Source organism: Heterodontus francisci, chromosome 5 (genome assembly GCF_036365525.1).
Source record: "Heterodontus francisci isolate sHetFra1 chromosome 5, sHetFra1.hap1, whole genome shotgun sequence".
In the NCBI taxonomy this organism is placed as follows: domain Eukaryota; kingdom Metazoa; phylum Chordata; class Chondrichthyes; order Heterodontiformes; family Heterodontidae; genus Heterodontus; species Heterodontus francisci.
Window position 1 is genome coordinate 190,896,281 of NC_090375.1, and position 22,224 is coordinate 190,918,504.

Genomic DNA, 22,224 nt, shown 5'->3' on the forward strand with positions numbered 1-22,224 from the left:
CTGTCTCAATCCCAAAAGAGGTGAGGTTCAAATTAAAGCTTTATAAATGCAAAGAACTTGTCAGATTTCCACATAAGCTCCTGCTCCTGTTGATCCACTAGTGGTGAACTAATGCAGCTCAGGGACAGAGTGCACCTTTATTGAACAGGTTGCCATGCTGCTGAAGGGTTATGTTTTTAGGGAGTAATTGGGGAACGTCTTTTAGGACTTGTTTGCACTTCATCTAATGTGAAAGCATAACAGATGCTTACAAATCTACAATGGCTTATTCAAAGACAGAACAGGTTTGAGTTTGTGAAATAAAAACTGTTTCTTTCAATACCATTTTCTCTTGTTTTCTGTCCTGTCGATGATTGATGCCGGATGCTGGGTACCAGATGCCTTCTGGCATCTCATCTGTCTTCATGTGAGTGTCTGGACTATGACTGTTGACAAGACAAATAGAAACATCGAAAGATTTACGGCACACAGGTAGGCCATTTGGCCCATTGTGTCTGTGCTGATGATGGTGAGGGGAAGGGGACAGCTAAAGGTTGTATTCCTAAAGGTTGAATTCCATGTTGGAGAGTTTAAGCAATTGAGATAGACTGAAAGGGATATTAATGTCAGTACAACTCTTGGTTTCATGCAGTCAGTGAATGAATAGTATGATAAAGGATTGAAAGGTGTGGCTGGAAAGACGATATATAGAAGGGAAGGCTTCAAATTCTTGGTACATTGGAACCAGTTCCAGGAAAGGAGAGGGCTGTACAGGAGAACAGGCTCCACCTGAACAGACCTGGGAGCAGTGTAAAAGCTGGAAGAGTAGCTAAAGGGGTGGAATATTAAATGAATATAGTAAAGGGGGAGACAAAAAAACAAGCAACGGCATACAGGAAAGCAAAACAGAGAAGGAAAGGAAAGAAAAGAGAAAATCAGCAAACTTATAAAGAACGGATCAGAAAGAAGAGGGATAAAAATGAGTAAGATGCCAAACAGAGGCAGGTTTGAGTAGTATGTACATAAATGAGTTTGAGGCACACGTTACCATGATATAGTAGCACTAACAGAGAAACAAAGTCTTTCATGACCTCAGGATGTCCCAAAACGCTTTGCAGCCAATGCAGTACTTTTGAGTACTTTTGAAGTGTAGTCACTGTTGTGATGTAGGAAGCACACAGCTAGAATGGCGAGGAGATTTTACTTTCGTCCCTTGCATCTGGGTGTCAGACAGGTGGAGCACATCTGATGTTGGGTTTTGCCCCCAAATAGTTGGGATTTATGGTGCTAATGAGGGCAGGTGACCATAAATGCAGCACCTGAAACTTTGCCAGGTATTTCAGTTTAAATTGGGGCCTGCTCATGTCAACTACCATGCTGCCTAATATATTAGCTAAAAATAAAGTGCAAGTTGTCTACATTCACAAATTTGTAAAAACCGACATAAAAGCCTCAGTAGTATCTTAAACAGAGTGTCTACTGAAGCCACTGTGTCCACCAGAGTTGGAGGTGGGGGCGGGGATAATGGCAAATAGTGTGTATTTTACAGTGAACAGAAGCTATTTAAGCAGAGTCTCTGCGGGCTACAACAAACAGAACTCATAACCGAAACCACAGCAGCATCTCCCGATAAAAGCAGGATTATTCCTCCAGCAAAATTCAGTAAGTGAAAGATAGTTACATAATGCAAATGATGTGCATAAAATCAATGCCAGTCACTTACAGCAGAGCAGTCTCCAGGAGTGATTGATGGGGGAATTACCTAATCATCTCCATTCTGGCTGGGCCTTGCGGTGTCACTGTTTGCAGCCTATTTCAAATGTTACACGCTTTCATTGTTACGACTCCACAATCTTGGAAAAGAGAGAAGCCTTTTATTTTCACTGCAGCTCGAGGTCATTCTCTCTGTGGTGCTTCAACATATAATTCTAGTGCAATAGAAACTCATTAAAATTAATTGTTTCACTAATTCACTAACAGCACTGTGTTTGAATTCCACAGCCCCTACAAATACTGCAAGTTGAAAACATTGAATGAAAGACAAGTGGAGGATTTTTCAAGTTACTAAGGACCTTAAACCGAATCTCAATTTCTTAAAAAACGTATTGGCGGTGTTCAGTTCCATAGGTTGCTACAGTTAAACTTACCTTTGGCAAGCAGAGTGATGAACTAATTCAGTACTAATTCACTCAGCAGGTGACAAAGGTTTAGCTAACCCTTTGGGCGGGATCTTCTCTGAATTGGCATTGATCGGTCTTCCTCCTTCTGATGCTAGTTGGCCATCTAATGGCAACCATGAAACCATTGTCGATTGTTGTAAAAACCCATCAGGTTCACTAATGTCCTTGAAGGAAGAAAATCTGCCATCCTCACCTGGTCTGGCCTATATGTGCCTCCAGACCCACAGCAATGTGGTTGACTCTTAAATACCCTCTGAAAGGGCCTAGCAAGCCATTCAGTTCAAGGGCAATTAGGGATGGGCAACAAATGCTGGCCTAGCCAGCGATGCCCACAACCCATAAAATAAAAAAAGCTAACATTTTGGTTTACATTTCAGATTTGCATGATACAAAATTTTACTTTTTATTTCCACTTTCTTTTTTTCAACTTTTACTCTTAGATCCCGTTCCCATCACTCCATGATTAGCGACCGTGCCTGCAGATGCCTGGGCCCTAATCTCTGGAATGCCCTCCCTAAACCTCTCCACCTTTCTCTTCCTTTCAGACCCTCCTCAAAACCCAGCTCTTTGACCAAGCTTTTGGTCATTTGTCCTAATATCTCCTTATGTGGCTCAGTGTCAAATTTTTCCTGATAGCACTTGTGTGAAGCACTTTGGGACATTTTTCTTCATTAAAGGCACTAAATAAATGCAAGTTTTTGTTTAGATATATTTGCACTTAGTTAGCACCTCCAGGCAGGTTTGTCTAATTTCCATTTACCACAGGAAAGAGGGAGCACGCTCTTGGCTGATAAAATATTGGATGATCCCACTGATAGGTGCCCCCTTATTGTTAGGTTAGGAAGTTGTCATAGCTTAGTTCAACTGGTTTGATATGCACCAACTATTTGCTAAAACACAATGGGGAGGATTTTGTTCTGAGTGATGAACATAAACTGCCAGCTGTTCATTACACTTGCACTTGCCCATTGACTTTTGTACTGGAATTCCTGTCAGTCAACCCTCCAAAGCAGTGTGACACCCTCTACAGGGCATCTGGGACTCATGTGAAGAGGGCAAGTTTAACTGAGTTATCTCCTTAACCAATCACATTGAAGAATTGTTAATGAGCAGTGCAGAGTCCAAACCAGGAAATTTTAGGTAGCATATTGAATTCAAAGTCAAATCAGGTACAGAAAGCAAAATAAAAAGAGGGGAGAAAGATTAGATTAAGAAAGAAAGAGAGAGATAAAAGACCCAGAAAGAAAGATAAAGAAAAACTTTATTTTTTTTAAAATCTCCAACAACAATTAAAATCTGAAGGAATGCAATTCCACACTTTTAAAAGTTAATTTTCAGTGCCAGAGAGGTTGTTTGGCAGTAATTAAGACTTACCGCATGGTCAAAAGGGTATTTCCACTGGAATAGACAAGCCCTAACCTTTTCTGATGCGTTTAGTCCATATCTGTGACATAAGTGCAGCAACTTGAGGTGGTTCAATGCATTCAAATGGGGAGCCAGATGGCAAGATACCGTTTTTGAAGAACTTTTGAGGGAGCAGGGCAGCCCGGACAGCAACTTCCCAATTTCCATGTGTAACTGTGCATCTGCACCCACCAGAAGTTGCTGTCCGATGGCCTCACTGTTATTTCTATAGCAAAATCTGGACCAATAAGTATTCAACAATGATTAAGGAACAAAACACATCCCAAGTGCATCAATCCCACTGACACCAATACAAAGTGGCAAAATCATTATGCAGAGACCACCATGATCTCCAGTAGCCCACCCAGTATGCCCACACCACTTATGCTCAACCATATCAGGATATAATGGGCTGCACAGATGATCCACATAAATACAATTATTATAAAGTGCATCCTTATGCTTTTAAAACAAATGGGGTGATCTTATCATCAATAGTATTTATACACAATATTATCTTGATTAAAACAACGTGAGTGAAAAGAACACTTTTCAACTAAATAAAAGCAAAATACTGCAGATGCTGGAAAGCTGAAATAAAAACATAAAAGTGCTGGAAATACTCAGCAGGTCTGGCAGCATCTGTGGAGAGAGAAACAGAGTTAACGTTTCAGGTCTGTGACCTTTCATCCGAACTGGCAAAAGCTAGAAATGTAATAGGTTTTGAGTAAGTGAAAGGAGGGAGGGAGGGAGAAGAACAAAAGGGAAGGCGTGTGATAGGGAGCCGGTCCACAAGCATGACCCCAAGCTTCTGGTCGCTTGTCATTTTAATTCACCATCCTGCTCTCTTGCCCACATTTTTGTCCTTGGCCTGCTACATACAGTGTTCCAATGAAGCTCAACGTAAACTTGAGGAACACCACCTCATCTTCTGATTAGGCACTCTACAGCCTTCTGGACTCAACACTGAGTTCAACAATTTCAGAACATGACTGCCTTTAAAAAAAAATTTTTTTTTTCATTTTTATTTTTTATTTTTTTTAATCATGTGCCTGTCTTAAACTTGTTTTTTTTATGTTTTTGCTTTCGGACAGAGCTATTCATTATTTTGTCATTAACACTCTCTCTTGTCTAATGCTTTGGCTTTCACTACTACTACTAGCACTCCCTTGGCCTTTTATTCCATGACATCTCTATCATTGAACCTCTCCTGCCCTCTTCCCTCTTGTTCATTTCACCCCTCCCCTCTTTCACTTGCTCAAAGCCTATTACATTTCTAACTTTTGCCAGTTCTGATGAAAGGTCACAGACCTGAAACGTTAATTTTGTTTCTCTCTCCAGAGATGCTGCCAGACCTGATGAGCATTTCCAGCACTTTATGTTTTTACTTCTCAACAAAAGCTGTTTTTGTCGAGGAGCAAATATTTCCCAGAAAAATTCTACTTCCTCTTAAGAAGTCCAGACTACATTATTATCCAAGGCGTCACCTCTTCACATTTGCTACAAGCCTGGATTGTGAAGGATGTAAAGTGCCAAGGCTTGAAAGTTTTCTTTTATGTTATTTGTGGGGGGAAAAAAAAACAATATTAGCTTTTTTCAATTTCCAGGAACCCTTTATTCTTGCCAAGCCTTTGAAAAATATATCAGCCGACAATTGCTGACTGATTTGCTATGGAAATGCGGGCAATAAATTTAGACAGCTTGGGTCTTTTTATAGCTTTTGTTCGTAAATAAACCTCCATCAGTAAGTAGCACTGAAACTTGAGGCGTGCATGGAATAGAGAAAGTTAAACTTTCGTTTTTTACATTTTCTGATTTTAAACAAGGGAGAAAAACGATCACCAGTATGGGTACAGGTGTTAATCTCTCCTGTAAAATATCTGTAGACATTGTGGAAGTAGTAAAGAGCCCTTTAGGAGACCTGATAAGAACTCAGCCATTATATGAGTCTGCTGTTGACATTTGATTAATTTGCAGACATACCAAAACGTCAGATGGATGAGTCACCCAACAACTCCAACCGCTCAAAGATTTTGCTGACTTGGCAAAACAATTACTCTTCAAACTGTCAGCATCTGTGCGACAAGACTTGCTGACAGTTTTACTTGAATGTACTCCTTCATGAACCATGGCTTTAATATGGATTTCAAATACTGTTGGTGCAACAAACAATTTGTCTATTCCGTTCAGTTTCTCATCGAAGCATTCCACCACCCACCTTGCATGACATCAGGATGCCTGCTCACTGACTATAGGTGCCATGCTAAGCATGGCAATAATTTTAATAGCAGGCACTGGAACTATGAAGAGCTGGCAGTGATCCACATTGAAATTTCCGTGTTGGAGATACATAGTACATTGGCCAGCGTCTGAAGCACAAAAGAAAATGCATTTATATACCGCCTTTCAAGTCTTTAGGATGTCCCAAGGTACTTCACAGCCAATCAAGTACTTTTGAAATCTCGTCACGGTTGTAATGTCAGAAACACGGCAACCAATTTGCCCACAGCAAGCTTCCACAAGTTGCAATATGATAATGACTAGTCTGTTTTAGTGATGTTTTTGAAGAGATAAATATTTGTCAGGATACCAGGAAGAATGCCCCTGCTCTTCTTCGAAATAGTGCTATGGGATCTTTTATCTCCACCTGAGAAGGCAGACATATCTCAGTTTAATATCCCAAGCAAAAGATATTAAGAACAAAGTCTTACTTTCAACAGCCACGTAGATAGTGCAAGTCTAGTGCTATGCTTGTTCTGTACTTGGCGTTGTCAATATTTAGCTACAAAGCATTCATTTTAATTAGTTCCCTTGACTGTTTGCTTGGGACACTCTTCCTTCTGTGCAACTGGGAGAGCAGGACAGCCCACAGCCTTCCCTCTGAATAACATCAATGCCAATTCTGCTTCACACGGGTCAGGGACTGAGAAAGCAGCTGTTGAGATATACAAGTCATTCCTTTAGGAATAGCTAAAAAGGCTGGGGCTCTCTTCTGTAGAAAATAGATGTCTGAGGGGTGACCTGACAGAGATCTTTACGATTATGAAAGGGTTTGATCAAGTACAGAAAATGTTTCCACTTGTGGCAGAGACCAAGACTAGAGGTCATAAATATAGGACAGGCACTAATAAATACAGCAGAGAATTCAGGAGAAACGTTTTCACACAAAGGGTAGTGAGAGTGTGGAACTCGCTACCACATGGAGTAGTTGAGGCGATTAGTATACATACATTTAAGGGAAAGCTGAATAACCACATGAGGGAGAAAAGAATAGGAGGATATTGTTGATGGGGTGAGATGAAGAAGGGTGGGAGGAGGCTCGTGTCCAGCATAAGCGCTAGCATAGACCTGTCGGGCTGAATGGCCTATTTCTGTGCTGTACACTCGATGATGTTAACTCTGCCTGAGATGGGCTGCCATTGGGCTTGGTTGCCTGGCAACCCAGCGGAATCCCAATGAAATTGACAGCTAACGGCCGGCACCTTTGAGCGTCAGTCAGTGTTGTAGAAAGCAAATCAACCACCTACTCAATCTGTAATCAGTGCTGTTATTTCTAGGCTGACTGCCAGCTTCTTAATAATTAAAAAATAATCCAGCAACATAGAATAGTCCAGAGCAGGAACCAAAAAAAACCACCCTGCAATTCTATTAGTTCTGGTTAACAGCTTATTTATTAGTCTTGACAGCATGAAGTGACGCATTAAGAGGGTATCTTCCTGGGCAGTCTTGTAACATTGAGATTCGAACATTACTTAATTAGCTCTAGTCAAGGTTCTGAGTACAGACAATGCTTGCCACGGGAACTGACCACTCGCAATGTCTCTTGGCCTTCATGGAGTCGCACTGTTGCAAAGGCAGAACAAAATTATGGTAAGAGGTGTCAGTCAGACATGTAAGCCTGTAACATCTAGTCACTAACCTGAGGATTAAAAGTGTTGGGCAAAAATTTGCTGTCATAATAAAAGTGAGGCTAATGGCGCTTGCCATTATTCATGAGTAAATGGTGCAGCAATTTCAAGTGATGCATGGTTAAATGTAAATATTGAAAAGTTGCTGTGCAAGTTGCACCACTCCACTATTAGCTTCACGAGTCTCCCTTAAGTTCCCCTTTTTCTTTTGCTGTATCTGCCCATTAACTGACCATTAAACCCACCACAGAATGCGCAGTCTTACCATTACAAGCAGAAGTACCCCTTTAATGACGTGATGTGTGTTAATGACTGCCAATCAACCTCTCTGGCACTGAAAGTTAACTTTTACAAGTCTCATTCCTTCAGCTTTTAAATGTTTTGGGACTTTTTTTTTAAATGTTAATTTTTTTTAAAAATCGTACTTTTCCTGTCTATCTTATTTTGTCGCTTGCGGTTAATTCAATATTTCCTTCTCTGTACCTGATTTGTCATTGAATTTTCCCTCTTTAATTCGCCCTCCTTTTTGTGTTAATTTTCCAATCCTTCAATCTCACTGGCTCAGTAGATACCCAGTTGCTTGTCCCATTCACTCAGGTCCCAGATGCCCCAATGCCCATGCGGTGGCATTATCAGCTCACACTTGCAGCAACTTTGCAGGCAATAGGTTTTTTTTTAGCTGAAGGGCAAGTCGAACAGTGTCTACAGCAAATTCTGGCCCATTATTATGCTAAAGGTGCCAATGTAAGACCAGTATCTGTATTTTTGAGTGACGAGGAGCTGATAGTGCCCAGTCACCCTGCTGAGTTCTCCACTGCTTCTCTTCCCAAAGTAAATGGAGCAGAGTGAATGTGTGTGGGAATCTTAATACCCCGTCGAGTTAATATTATTAGCAGAGCTGTCGGCTACTGTAAATGACAAAAAAAGGAAAAAAAAATAAATGTTACAAGTTCCCAATGTTGTTATATAGTGGCGAAGTTGACACACCAGAAACCTGCATTTATATAGCGCCTTTCATGTAGTAAAATGTCCCAAGGTGCTTCACAAGAGTGATCAGCAAACAAAATTTGACACAAAGTCACATCAACAGATATTAGGGCAGGTGAGCAACAGCTTGATCAAAGAGGTAGGTTTTAAGCAGCATCTTAAAAGAGGGCAGGTGTAGAGGTTCAGGGAGGGAATTCCAGAGTTTAGGGCTTCCGCAGCTGAAGGCACAGCCACTGATGGTGGAGCAAAGAAATTCAGGGATGCGCAAGAGGCCAAAACTGGAAGAGCACAGAGATCTCGGATGGTTGTGGGGCTGTAGCAGGTTACAGAGATAGGGAGGGGTGAGGCAGTGGGGGAGATTTGAAAACAGGGATGAGAATTTTAAAATCGACACCTGGAGGAAGTCTCACTCCTTTTATACAAGGTGCACGTTGTGAGAGGACTTCAAACCTAAGTTGCTCAACACTGTTGGTGTTGTCTTAAGCTGAAACTGTCTTGCATCAGTGTAAACTGTGTTACATAGTTGATTTAGGAGAAAGTAGCTTTGATGTCCTATTGAAACATCGGCAGGCAGGTCTGCTTTATCTCATAAAAATGCAAATGGCTTGTCTCCCCAAAATTTGGGCATTCTTGCTGCCTGCCTGGGTGCTTCCTGCATTGCCTATTTCTCCCTCATCCTATCTGGGATTATTGCAGCCACTCATCCCCTTTAAACGTTCACTCACATGCAGGTCACACTGGGGTTCTGATTTTTAATGTGAAAATCAGTAAGAACAATTAGGCATGGGCAATAAATTCTCGCCGTACCAGCAATGCCCACATCCCATGAATGGGAAGGGGGGGCGTCGAGGGGAGAGTAGAGAGGGTGAGAGGAGAGTAGGGAAGGAGAGAGCGGAGGGGTGTGGGGTCTTTCGAAAAGACACCCGAAATAATACCTTTGGAAAAGTTGTCCATTGCATGCAGTGACAAATGAAACGCACTCTTCAGTGAATTAACAAGTGAGGGTCTCTGCCATTTGATGGTGCTGTTTATATGTGTAGGACACGGTGTATTTCTGATGGCAAGCTACCTTCTGCTGCACTTCAACCCATGTAGACCACACGACCTCAGGTTGGCAACTCTAGTAGGACGTAAATCTCTGGCGATTTCCTCACACTTCCAACCACTCCGCGCGGTTAAATAGCCCTTTGTGTTTAAATCCTTCCCCAATATTTTTTATAACACATGAACAAAAATGCAAACTACGTGCTCAATTTTATTTTAATGCCCCTGATGAATTTTTGCAGCAGTGTCCCGAAGATTAATCTTGAGTTCCTGGAGCAGTCCAGGAGTGTGGGTGCAGCACATGGAGGGGATTCCAGGAGGGGTGCAAACTCTTAACACCACCTCAAGCTATTCCCCCTAGAAGATTATTCTGCATTTAGTCTCTTGTAGAGTGACGCAGAAGACTTATAGTGATGCCTAAACCACATGGAAACAATTTAGCTCTTCATCTCAGGTACAAGCCTGCAAAGGATTTAAGGGTTTGGTCATACCACTACCCTTTATTGTCAAATTCAGTAGACCTTAAACAGCAGATGCACTAAACTATTTATTTTCCTCGATCTTGGCGCTGCCATGATGTGTCCAATAAATAGATGACAATGACATAAAATTTTATGCCTCTCATACTTCACGTGGTAAAAAATCAATTCCGTTTTAATTGCAGCCCAAACTAAGGTCTTCCTCATCTAAACATGAACAATAACATTTTACCACCCACTGACAGTGACTGCTGATGATATTGTCCCATTAATGATTTGTTTGATTTGTCTTTGCTCGTAGTACCATTTTGAGAAACAGTTCTAATTTTGACTGAAAGTTTTAGTAGAACATTACAGAATGTGCTGGATGCTCATTAATAGTGTGAATATGGCTACAAAATAAAAAAACAAGCAGTGATGATTATCATACTGCAATCTCTCAACATGAACTGATGACATGCCTTGTGTGTTGATATTTTTCCTGTACTGATTCACAAATGCCGCACCCATGGGCCAGATGTTGAAGCATTACGCAGAGCGTACAGCACAGAAACAGGCCATTCAGCCCAACAGGTCTATGCTAGTATTTATCCTACGCACGAGCCTCCTCCCACCCCTCTTCATCTAGCCCCATCGCCATATCCTTCTATTCTTTTCTCCTTCATGTATTCATCTAACTTCAGTGGCGCAGTGGTTAGCACTGCAGCCTCACAGCTGCAGGGACCCGGGTTCGATTCTGGGTACTGCCTGTGTGGAGTTTGCAAGTTCTCCCTGTGTCTGCGTGGGTTTTCTCCGGGTGCTCCGGTTTCCTCCCACAAGCCAAAAGACTTGCAGGTTGATAGGTAAATTGGCCATTATAAATTGTCACTAGTATAGGTAGGTGGTAGGGAAATATAGGGACAGGTGGGGATGTTTGGTAGGAATATGGGATTAGTGTAGGATTAGTATAAATGGGTGGTTGACGGTCGGCACAGACTCGGTGGGCCGAAGGGCCTGTTTCAGTGCTGTATCTCTAATCATAATCTAATCTTCCCCTTAATGCACCTATGCTCTTGGCCTCAACCACTCCTGGTGGTAGCCAGTTCCACATTGTAACTAGAATGCCTCCTCTGAAAACGGCAATTGATGCTAGATCAATTGTAAATTGTAAAACTGAGATTGATGGATTTGTGCTAGCCAAAGGTATTAAGGGATATGTGACAAAAGCAGGTATATGGAGGTAGGTCACAGATCAGTCATGATCTCCATGAATGGCGAAACAGGCTGGAGGGGCTGAATGGCCTCCTCCTGTTCCTATGTTCCCAGAAATTCTATCACCAGGGTACAACTAACTTGACTGCTGTAACCTGATGGCCTTTTATAAGTAATCGTCACACAGTAACTTTTCTTTCAGTACTACAGCTCATGATTGGTTTAGTGCTTTTTTCTCTTCGCTGTCTGTTTATGAGGGCCAGGGAATAAAAATTTACAGCCATCCCACGTCATTCTGGTGGAACAGTTAGTATCTGGTCTGCTTCAAGACTTTAATACTCAAATCCTCACAACACTTTGAAGACGACAATCAGTAGCCCCTAGAGGTTGATAAAGAGTCTGCTCGCATGGTATGAAAGAGTATGCTAAAGGTCCCTCTGTGCCTGTAATAATCTTCATTAAATCTATAAATAAACAAAATGCCTTTTTTTAAATTTTAAATCTCTTCACACATGCTGAAAGAAAAGAAGCAAAAGGTTGTCAGTGTATTTACCCGGCTTTATTCCATGCTTGAGGAAGACTGTCATAATTTAGAGATGATCAGGTTTTCCTCATTCACGGAATAAATTGGACATCGCAGTGTTTGCCGTTGTGTATCCTCCATGCATGTGCAATGGCTTAATATTTATAATTTGGGTCCAGTCAGCACTCGAATCAAAGCCGCTATTGAATCTCCATGTACTTCAGGCCAATTTCTTTGCTGCTTATCGAACATGAGTGTTATAAACAATTTCACAATATTTATGCGCAGAATTCTCCTCGTCCTGCAATTTTCTTTCAATTCAGAAACAGTAATTTTTCTCCCTAGCAGTGCACATTGCTGCTTTTGCTAAACAGGACAGGGCTCCTTGCACTACATTGCCACGCAATGGAAAATTTCCATGCAATTTGTAAACCGTAATATGAAAACTTAACATTTAATCTGTGAGGCTCTGGAGGCACAGCATTCCACTACAGCTATCCATTACACAAGTTAAGCAAACAGAGCCCGGATGCCCTTTGGAATGAACCCATTGTGCATTACATTTTGTGGGATTATAAATGCATTGAAAGCTTCTTTCTCATATCAATTTGGAAATATGCCACTATTGAGTCCCCGTACAACAAAAGCCGTACCTATGTTTCTCTTTGTGGCCCTCTGCAATTACCAGAATGCACAAGTATAATTCTGCTCAGGTGAAATTCAATCAGTCATCTCCGTGGCAAGGAAGGAATCAGCATCAATAGGAAAAAAAAAGAATGCAGGCATCTTCCTCCCCACATCAGAAACAAAGGTCTCTGGCAGAGACCAAAGGGATTCCAGCATGTATTCGCACTACCTGCTCTGCTTGCTGTGGTATGAAAGGGTAACTGAGCATCTACTGGCAGAATGTGCACAGCACTCTACTATCTGGATTCTTCCCATAAGCATTTAAATCATTTTGCTGTTTTCTTCAATGCTCTATCCTAGATGGTAAACACTAGTTGACAGCACAATAAACTTGCAAGCGCTGCTTGGGCCATACATAATTTATGATTTTTAATATGCTCGCTGAGGAGTTTGTATCCCATCGGCTGAATTATCAATGCATAAAGAAATTATAACGGAATATTTTTACATGGCGTTTGAAGCTATCTTTTGAACAATGAGGACAGCTCTTCATTTTCAACAACAATGGAAGGGCAAGCAGGGCGTCAAGCTCATTAGAATATCTGCTGCCTCGCTCTGCTCTCTCCACATCCAACTCCCCGTAATGTCGGTTGTCAGTTATTAGAGACAATTAAGCAGCAATCAGTGCCCGCAATTCTTTGGAGGTGGTCGTGGGCTGACAGGAAAAGTAAGAAAGGGACTGAGGTCAAGAGCTGTGCATTGACATGGAATTGCAGACCAGAGCAAGGGCTTCAGCACAGACTATCTCACGGCTTGGTCTTGGCTTCACAACGGCGGCTTCTTACTCCCACAGAGCTCAAGTTCGAGCATTTGAATCTGAACAGATGATCAATTGTGTTAAACCAACTTAGTAGTTTGATAGTTTAAGTGAATTGGGTGCTTATCGATAATGCACTGATGGAAACCCTACAGAGATTGGGGGGTGGGTAATGTTAATTACATGGGTGATGGTGTCAAAACGTCTTCACTCAGATGGTTGTGGATCTTTGGAATTCTCTACCCCAGAGAGCTGTGCTCAGTCATTTGGAGATAGTCTGGTATGGGGATTGAGGTTGAAGATCAGCCATGATCTTGTTGGATGGTGGAGCAGGCTTGAAGGGCCAAATGGCCTACTCCAGCTCCAATTTCTTATGCTCTTATGGGCAGTATTGTCATATAGACCACCTCATTTCTCCTGGCAGTGACATGAATAGACAGGAAAACTGCATGGTATATAATAGTCAGCTATCTTGACATCACCAGCTTTCCAGCATCTACCATAGCTAAAGTTACCCCCTGCATGGTGTGTACAAACACTGTGCAAAATTAACTAAACCTCCTCCTTGACCCTTTACCTTTGAATGTTAGCATTGTAACTGATGGAGTCAGACAGACATTCTGATACAACACGCTAAATGGAATGCACGGCCACTATTTCGAAGAAGTTATTCCCCCAGTGTCCTGGCCAATATTTATCCCTCAATCAACATGACAAAAACAGATTCTCTGGTCAGTATTACATTGCTGTTTGTGGGTACTTGCTGTGTGCAAATTGGCTGCTGCATTTCCTACATTATAACAGTGACTACACTTCAAAAGTAAAGCGCTTTGAGACATCCAGTGTTCGTGAAAGGCGCTATATAAACGCAAGTCTTTCTTCTTATCTATCTTTAAAATTCTAAATGATAGCAAAATAATGGGATAGTAGGATCAGACAGAGTCAATGTAGTTTTGTGAAAGGAAATCCTGTTTAACTGGAGTTCTTCCAGGAAGTAATAAGCAAGGTGGATAAAGGGGAACCTGTGGATGTGGTGTACTCGGATTTCCAAAAGGCATTTGATAAGGTGCCACATCAAAGGTTACTATATAAAATAAGAGCATATGGTGTAGGGGGTAACATACTAGCATGGTTAAAGGACTGGTTAGCTAACAGGAAGCAGAATGGGTCTTCTCTGGGTTGGCAAGCTGTAACTAGTGGAGTGGCACAGGGATCAGTACTGGGACCTCAACTATTTACAAATAATATCAAGGACTTGGATGAAGGGACTGAATGTTTGGTTGCTAAATTTGCCAATGACACCAAGATAGGAAAGAAAGTAAGTTGTCAAGAGGAGGTAAAGAGTCTCCAAAGGGATATAGATAGGTTAAATGAGTGGGCAACAGTTTGACAGATGGAGTACAATGTGAGAAAATGTGAATTTGTCCACTTTAGCAGGACAAATAGAAAAGCAGTATATTATTTAAATGGAGAGAGATTGCAGAACTCAGTGGTACAGAGGGATCTGGGTGTCCTGGTACATGAATCACAAGAAGTTAGTTTGCAGGTACAGCAAGTGATTAGGAAGGCAAATGGAATGTTGGCATTTATTGCAAGAGGGAGGGAGTATAAAAAAAGAAGTTTTACTACAGCTGTACAGGACCTTGGTGAGACCACATCTGGAGTACTGTGTACAGTTTTGGTTTCTTTATTTGAAAATGGGTATTATTGTATTTGAAGCAGTTCAGAGAAGGCTCACTCGACTAATTCGAGGGATGAAGGGCTTATCTTATGAAGAAAGGTTGAACAGGTTGGGCCCATTGGAGTTTAGAAGAATGAGAGATGATCTTATTGGAACATATAAGATCCTGAGGGAACTTGATAGAGTGGATATCAGGAGGATGTTTCCTCTTGTGGGGGAGAACAGAACTAGGGGACACAGTTTAAGAATAAGAGGTCTCCCTTTTAAGATGAAGATGAGAAAAATGTTTTTCTCTAGAGGGTCATCAGTCTGTGGAATTCTCTTCCCCAGAAAGCAGTGGAGGCTGGGTCATTGCATTTATTCAAGGTTGAATGAGATAGATTTTTGATGGACAAGGGATTCAAGGGTTATGAGGGGCAGACAGGAAAGTGGAGTTGAGACCACAACCAGATCAGCCATGATCTTATTGAATGACAGAGCAGGCTTGAAGGGCCAAATGACCTACTCCTGCTCCTCAGTCCTATGTTCCTAAAATAGATAAATTCAAAATTTCAACTGGTGTTTCTGTCAAACTTTTTGAGAATTGACATTTCTTTTAAAGCATTAAAAAAAAAAGTGTCTAACATTTTATTCAGAGAAGAGCACGATTTTGAAATGTTCTGGGATTCTGGATGCTTCTCATTTTAATTCTGAACATTCAGTATAAGACATTTACAAAGAAGGTATGTTATTTCAGGTTATATGATTAAAAACAGCGATTTTCAGAAATGGCAAAATGCAGGGATCATGTTTTCTGTTACTCTTCAACTCTGAACTAAGGACTTTCACAAATGTACTGCAATGGCCTACAATATAACACATAACCTTTAATATAAAATACAGGTTCAAATATAACTTTTATTTTTTTCTCACAAGGACTGCACTAGTTATTATGGAATTATGCTGACAGTAATTGTTTCCAGCTTAAAGTTCAAAAGGTAATGGGTCGAATTGCAAAGATATCATTACATTTCGATATTAATGTGCTTTTTTTGTTACCTAAGTCAGGCCCTGAACTTCCTTCTTCCAAATATACAATCAAACTTAAATATGTGCTCATCTGAAACAAAATAAAATTCTGAATTTGAAACTGTGAGGTTGTCTGACAACACACTGAATTGTTACAGGAACCCATGACAAGAGAGATAATTGCAGCAATGAGTTCAATAGTGATGCTAGTTCTCTGGAGATTGTTTGTTAGGAAGTGTTAACAGCAAAAAAAATGACAAATAAGTACACACTGTCTAGACATATGAGGAAATGTTCATTACATTCATCCTGGAGTGTTTTCGTCATGCTCTGCGTTTATCAGTAGGTGCTTAGTTACACATCTGCTTACCTGGGTACTATTGTTTTTCAAATTCAGTTACATATAACAGATGGTCCTCTGGAGATTTGCCATGTGTTTTGCTAAGGTGCAGTTTGACCGCATGTTTGCTTGCAAAGGTTCGGTTGCACATTTTACACTGGAATGTACAGCTTATGTCCTCCTCTGACATCCCAACTGAACTCAGTGACTTATTTGGTATGACCTTTGAAATTGCCTGTTGTTCTCGAATCTGCTCTATTGACAACTTCGAGAGATCCTTCATAGAAAACCCTAAATGAGATTCCAAATGGCCTATGTAGCTGGAAGGAGTCCTAAACTGAGAGGCACAATCGTTACAGAAGAAAACCGGATGACCTGTGTCTAAGTTCTTCAGGAATTTAGTTCCACCTGTCCTTCTCAATTGATACTTTACATTGGCCAGCCAATGGCTTATCGTGGTCATGGACAGACCAGTAAACTTTGAAATGTGCACCCGCTCATGTAGGTTTAGGTCCGACATAATGTATTTGCCTTCAGAGGACTCACGTAAGCTAGCTGCAAACTGGGCTTGGAGTATCAGAAGGTGCTGAGGGTTCCAGTTAGACTGCCTACCCTTTCTCTTCTGTATTGGGGATATATCCTCTAAGGTATCCTCAAAGCTGCTAACATCTGCTTCGGACTTTTCCGAAACAGTTGATGGGGTCAAAGACTTGGGTGTCAATCGCCCCGTGAGGTTCTTGACCATGTCAGAGATGTCCAATAAAGCATTTTCCCGCGATGAAGAGAGTATTGTTTCTGTCATGGCTGAAATGAACTTTTTGCTGCTTTTTGATTTTGTTAAGTCTATTGGTTGGTCATTGTTTTCGTAGTAGTATCGATCTACAATATCTGCTTGTTTGACCTGAGCAGCAGGGAATATGGGCTTGTCTAACACACTGTTGCTTATTTTGTAGAGCATGGCCAATGGATCGAGGCTCGGGCTCAACGGTTTGGCAGCCTTGCCCAAATGTGTGTTCATAATTGACTGTAGTGCACTAAGTGGATTGACAAATGGCGACTCAGGTGAATGGTCAGTAATAATTGCCATACTGTTACAGCCATTGCTAACAGTTGATTTTAAACATTCTGTCCCATGTGGAGAAGGGCTTTCTAAATTAGTCTCCTTCTTCACTTTCACTTCCTCCCCCTCAACACCTCTCTTCAGTTGTGCTGAACTGTCGAGGTCTTCAGCTTTGGGAGGGTCCTTAGCGCTGGGAGACGACGGACGACAGGTTGTTTTGGTCACAGACGTGACCACTGGCTCTTTCTCTGCCGGTTTCTCTTCCGACTTAATGGTCATTTTACCTGTCACCTTCTCCACAAGTTCCTCCATAGCATGGACATTGCTCTTTTGAGGTGGTGGTGATTGGCACTCTGAAGGCTCCACCCCTGCAAGGTGCTCTGAAGACAAGGCCTTTATGCTATTAGCATAGAACGGGGTCAACTGAACATTCTGCACTGTTGGTTGAAAGGGTCGTATGGTCCCAGAAAGCTGATATGCGGCATGAATGCTGGAGTAGCCCCCCCAGGTCGGTGCCCCATTCTGAGCTTTATTGATTGCTGATGTGACTGTGTTCTCTAGAGACTTCAGTATATCAATTCCACCTTTAGGACTTTCATCCAGGTCCTCTTCCCGGAGATACTGGTACTGTGAAGTGGACTCAAACTTTTCCGCAGAATCATCTTTTTCCTCTTTTATCTCTCTTTCCTTCTCATTCTCTTCCAATGGCTCCTCTTCGTACTCCTTCCTTGGTTCGATAACTGGTGGAGGCGGAGTTTCGGGCTTTGTCTGAGTGGTGGGCACTGCAATTCTTGTCGGAGTTGAAGGCGGCAAGGGGATCGACTGGATTTTCTCCTCCCCCATTGTGTCAAAAACCAGCTGCTTCCCCTTCTTGGAGGCAGAGTTGGTGACTTTCAAGAAATGGCCAGTCACCATCATGTGAGCGGTCAGCTGCTGCAACGTGTCATGGGAGCTGCCGCACTCCATGCACTTCAGTATCTGGGCTTTCCGGGCCTCAAACTGCCACGTATAGCTGGCGCCGTTCTGGTAACCATAGCGGTTGTTGGGGGTCACGTAGGGATTGGCTGCTTTCTGGGCAGAAGCCGATTCGCCAACCACCACCCCGGAGGGATTCATGGCAGACTCTGGCGAGCAAGGCTGAGTGTCGTGCTGGACTCTTCTCTTGTTGGGGGGCAGCAGCTTGGAGGCGAGGGCGGGCACTGGTTCCTTGAGAGGCACTTTCTGGTAATGCTTAGTCTTGATCATGTGGACACTGAGATCTTGCAAGGACTCAAAGGAGTGTCCGCAGTACATGCATTTCAATACTTTCTGTGCATCCTCCTTGCCCTCCATCTCCATGAGGGAGCGTTTCCTGGGCTTTGACCACTTGCGGGGGTTATTTGCATCCTTATCCTGGTTATCATCGCGGTAGTGGCCCGTCTCATTCATGTGCACCGTCAGGTCCACCAGAGTGTCGTAGGCAGAGCTGCAGTCCTTGCACCGAAACTTACTGGCCCCAGTGAACACGGAGCCAAAGAGTTTGCTGTGCTGCCTGTAAAGCTGAACCGTGCTGAACAGGCTGGACTCGTGCATTACTCCATATGAGGTTTGCTGGAGAGTTTTGGCCAAGGCAGCCTGGTGCCAGTCGTAGCCCGCCCCGCCGCTGTTGCCGTTGTGGCTGCTGCCATTGTGGCTGCTGCCGTTGCTGCTGGTGCTGGCGCTCGGCTGGTTGGTGTTCTTCAGGTCCAGGCCGAGGCTGGTCCAGTAAGAGCTGCTCAAAAGGTTGGAGTAGGCCGCTTTCATCTGAGCCAAGCTGTCCCGCGAAGCTTGCGAGCTGTCTGCGCCCAGCCCCTCCTCCTTCTCCTGTCCATCCTTGGACGACGTGCTTTGCAACTCGGCCAGCTGGTCACTGGTGTCGCTGGCGGGTGACCCGTAGCCCGGGTCCGGATTGTTTGGCGTGCTGACGGGTGAATTCTGGTAACTGGGCACCTCTTTGCTTTCTTCTTCCTCTGCACGCATAAACTCATGCTCCTGGTCACTCCCTGGAGGAAGTTCCTCGTCCTGAAGATCTTGGCTGAGTTCCGCCGCTTTCAGCTCTTCCTCGGGGACGTAAGCTGGCAAAGAAAAGATATATAAGCAAAATATTACTCAGAGCTGGATGTGGTGGTAAAATCCATCATTTCAAAAGATCATGAATTTAGGAAAGGAGGAAGAGGAGGAGGCCATTCAGCCCCCTCCAGGCTTTTCCGCCCATTCAGTAAGATTGTGGGTGATCTGTATCTAAATTCCATCAAGCCGCTATATCCCTTACCTAAATTGATTTTGTGAAAAGGCTTACAGGAAATGTGTGCATTATTTCCCTAACTTCCAATTTACACCAAACTAAATTTTAACAAGTTATATTTTGCTCCAGGAATGTTACTGAGCTTTCTTAGAAAGTTAATGTAATTAGGCTTTAAACAAAAAATCAACTATTAGCCCTACAGCATTTTTAGTGTAAAATTAAAAAATAAAGATATGCCTTATAGAAGGTGTATAACAAAAAATAAACATTGGTCCTGATTTTAACTGGTAGAAACCAGGCCTGGGGGAGGGAGCAGCTAAAATAACAGGTGTCGGGTACCCCCCCCCCCCCCCCGCCCCCCCGAGCCCCTATTCCTGTTGTACAAAACAGATTATCAGGTCATTATCACTTTGCTGTTTGTGGGAGCTTGCTTTGTGCAAATTGGCTGCCGCGTTTCCTACATTATAACAGTGACTACACTTGAAAAGTACTGCATTGGCTATAAATGCTTTGGGATGTCCCGAGGTTGTGAAAGGTGCTATATCAATGCAAGTCTTTCTTTCTTTATATTAACCTACTGTTTCAGGCAGATGATCGGGACATTCACAGGAAGGAAGCAGGTCCAGTTTTACGTATGCAGATTAAGTCCAATGATGTCATTAGGATCCGATCTGCAATTTTAACCTGAGGCCTGCCTCAGCGAGGTCTGGATCCAGTGTTGGCTCTCACAAAACCTGGAGCCGGAGACGGGGCAGGCAAAACCTGGAGCTGGATCCTGGGGCAAAAATCTGCCATCGAACCTGTAACAAAACCTGGAGCCGGATTCGGGGGGTGGGTAAAACCTGCAGCCGATCCTGCAACAAAACCTGGGGGTGGGCAAAACCTGCAGCCAGATCCTGCAATAAAACCTGGAACTGGATTCTGGGGCAAAACCTGGAGCTGTATTCTGGGCCAAAACCTGGAACCAGATCCTGTGACAAAACCTAGAGCCAAATCCTGGGGCACAGCAGGCCCAGAAGGTATACCTTAGATTGATTTTTTTCAGGTGGGCCAGGAGTTAAGATTGGCAGGCTACACCTTAACAGGACTGGAACTAACATCCTCACACGGAGCTTTGCTAGTGCTGTTGGGGAGGGTTTAAACTAGCTTGTCAGGGGGATGGGAACCTGAGGGGTAGCTCAAATTGGAAGGAAGTAAAGCTGGTAACAGGAGGCAGAAAAGTAGCAAGCAACATTAGAAGGCAGGCGAAACAAAGGCAAGCACCTACTAGGTTTAGAATGCAGAATAATGTCAAGACGACAAGGTTAAGGGCACTCTACCTGAATTCATGCAGAATTCACAACAAGGTAGATGATTTACAGGCACAAATAGAGGTAAATGGGTATGATCTAATTGCCATTACGGAAGTATGTCTACAGGGTTACCAAGACTGGGAACTGAAAATTCAAGGATATTCAACATTTAGGAAAGACTGGAAAAGGAGATGGTGTTGCGCTGATAATAAGGGAAGGGATCAGTACATTAGTAAGGGAGGATCTCAGATCGGAATAACAAAATGTGGAATCTGTTTGTATGGAACTAAGAAACAGCAAGGGGCAGCAAACACTGGTAGGAGTTGTTTACAGGCCACCAAACAGTAGTGGTAGTGTGGAGCATGGGTATTAATCAGGAGATTACAGAAGCATGTAGCATGGGTAATACAGTAATTATGGGTGACCTCAATCTGCACATAAACTGGGTAAACCTAATAAGCACTAATGCTGTGGAGGACGAGTTTTGGAGTGTGTTAGGGATGGTTTTCTAGAGCAGTATGATGAGGAACCTACGAGAGAACAGGCTACTTTAGATCAAGTATTATGTAATGAGAAAGGGCTAATTAATAATCTGGTTATAAAAGAACCTTTAGGGATGACTGACCATGATATGATAGAATTTTGCATTGTGTTTGAAAGTGAGGTAGTTCAATCTGAAACCAGGGTGTTAAATTTGAACAAAGGAAACTATGAAGGTATGAGGGTCAAATTGGCTGAGTGGATTGGGAAAATACATTAAAAGGTATGACAGTACATAGACAATGGATAGTCTTCAAAGAATTATTACATAGTTTCCAGCAACTATACATTCCTTCAAGGCACAAAAACCCCAAAAGTAAAAGCAGTTAACCGTGGATAACAAGAGAAGTTAAGGATTGTATAAGATTAAAAGAAAAGGCCTATAAAGTTGCCAGAAATAGTAGTAAACCTGAGGTCTGGAGGATTTTAGAATACAGCAAAGGAGGACAAAGAAACTGATCGAGGGAGAGTAGAATATGAATGTAAGCTATCAAAAAACATAAAAACGGACTGTAAAAGTTTCTTCAGGTATGTAAAAATGAAACATTTGGCTAAGACAAATGTGGGCCCATGACAGGAAGAGTCAGGAGAATTTATAATGGGGAATAGAGAAATGGCAGAGAAGCTAAATGATTACTTTGTGTCTGTCTTCACTAAGGAAGATACAAGAAATCTCCCAGAATTAGAGATCCAAGGGACTCAGGAGAATGAGGAATTAAGGGAAATTAGTATTAGTTAGAAGGTTGTATTGGAGAAATTAATGGGGCTGAAGGTTGATAAGTCCCCAGGACCTAATATTCTATATCCCAGCGTGTTGAAAGAGGTAGCTATGGAGATAGTGGATGCATTGGTGATCATCTTCCAAAATTCTGTAGATTCTGGAACGGTCCCTGCAGAATCA

The 22,224-nt window shown here is 42.5% G+C and overlaps 1 protein-coding gene across 8 annotated transcripts in view; it reads right to left on the reverse strand.

The window, feature by feature from the left end:
- tshz1 (teashirt zinc finger homeobox 1) overlaps window positions 1–22,224 on the reverse strand; it is a 376,821-nt gene that overhangs the window by 172,738 nt on the left and 181,859 nt on the right. For 3 of the 8 annotated variants that reach the window (XM_068032503.1, XM_068032508.1, XM_068032509.1), the window contains one exon: window positions 15,487–19,321. In XM_068032503.1, the coding sequence (XP_067888604.1) occupies window positions 16,206–19,321 (3,116 nt within the window). In that variant the 3' untranslated portion in view covers window positions 15,487–16,205. The other 5 variants (XM_068032504.1, XM_068032506.1, XR_010975109.1 and 2 more) reach the window with 4 other exon arrangements.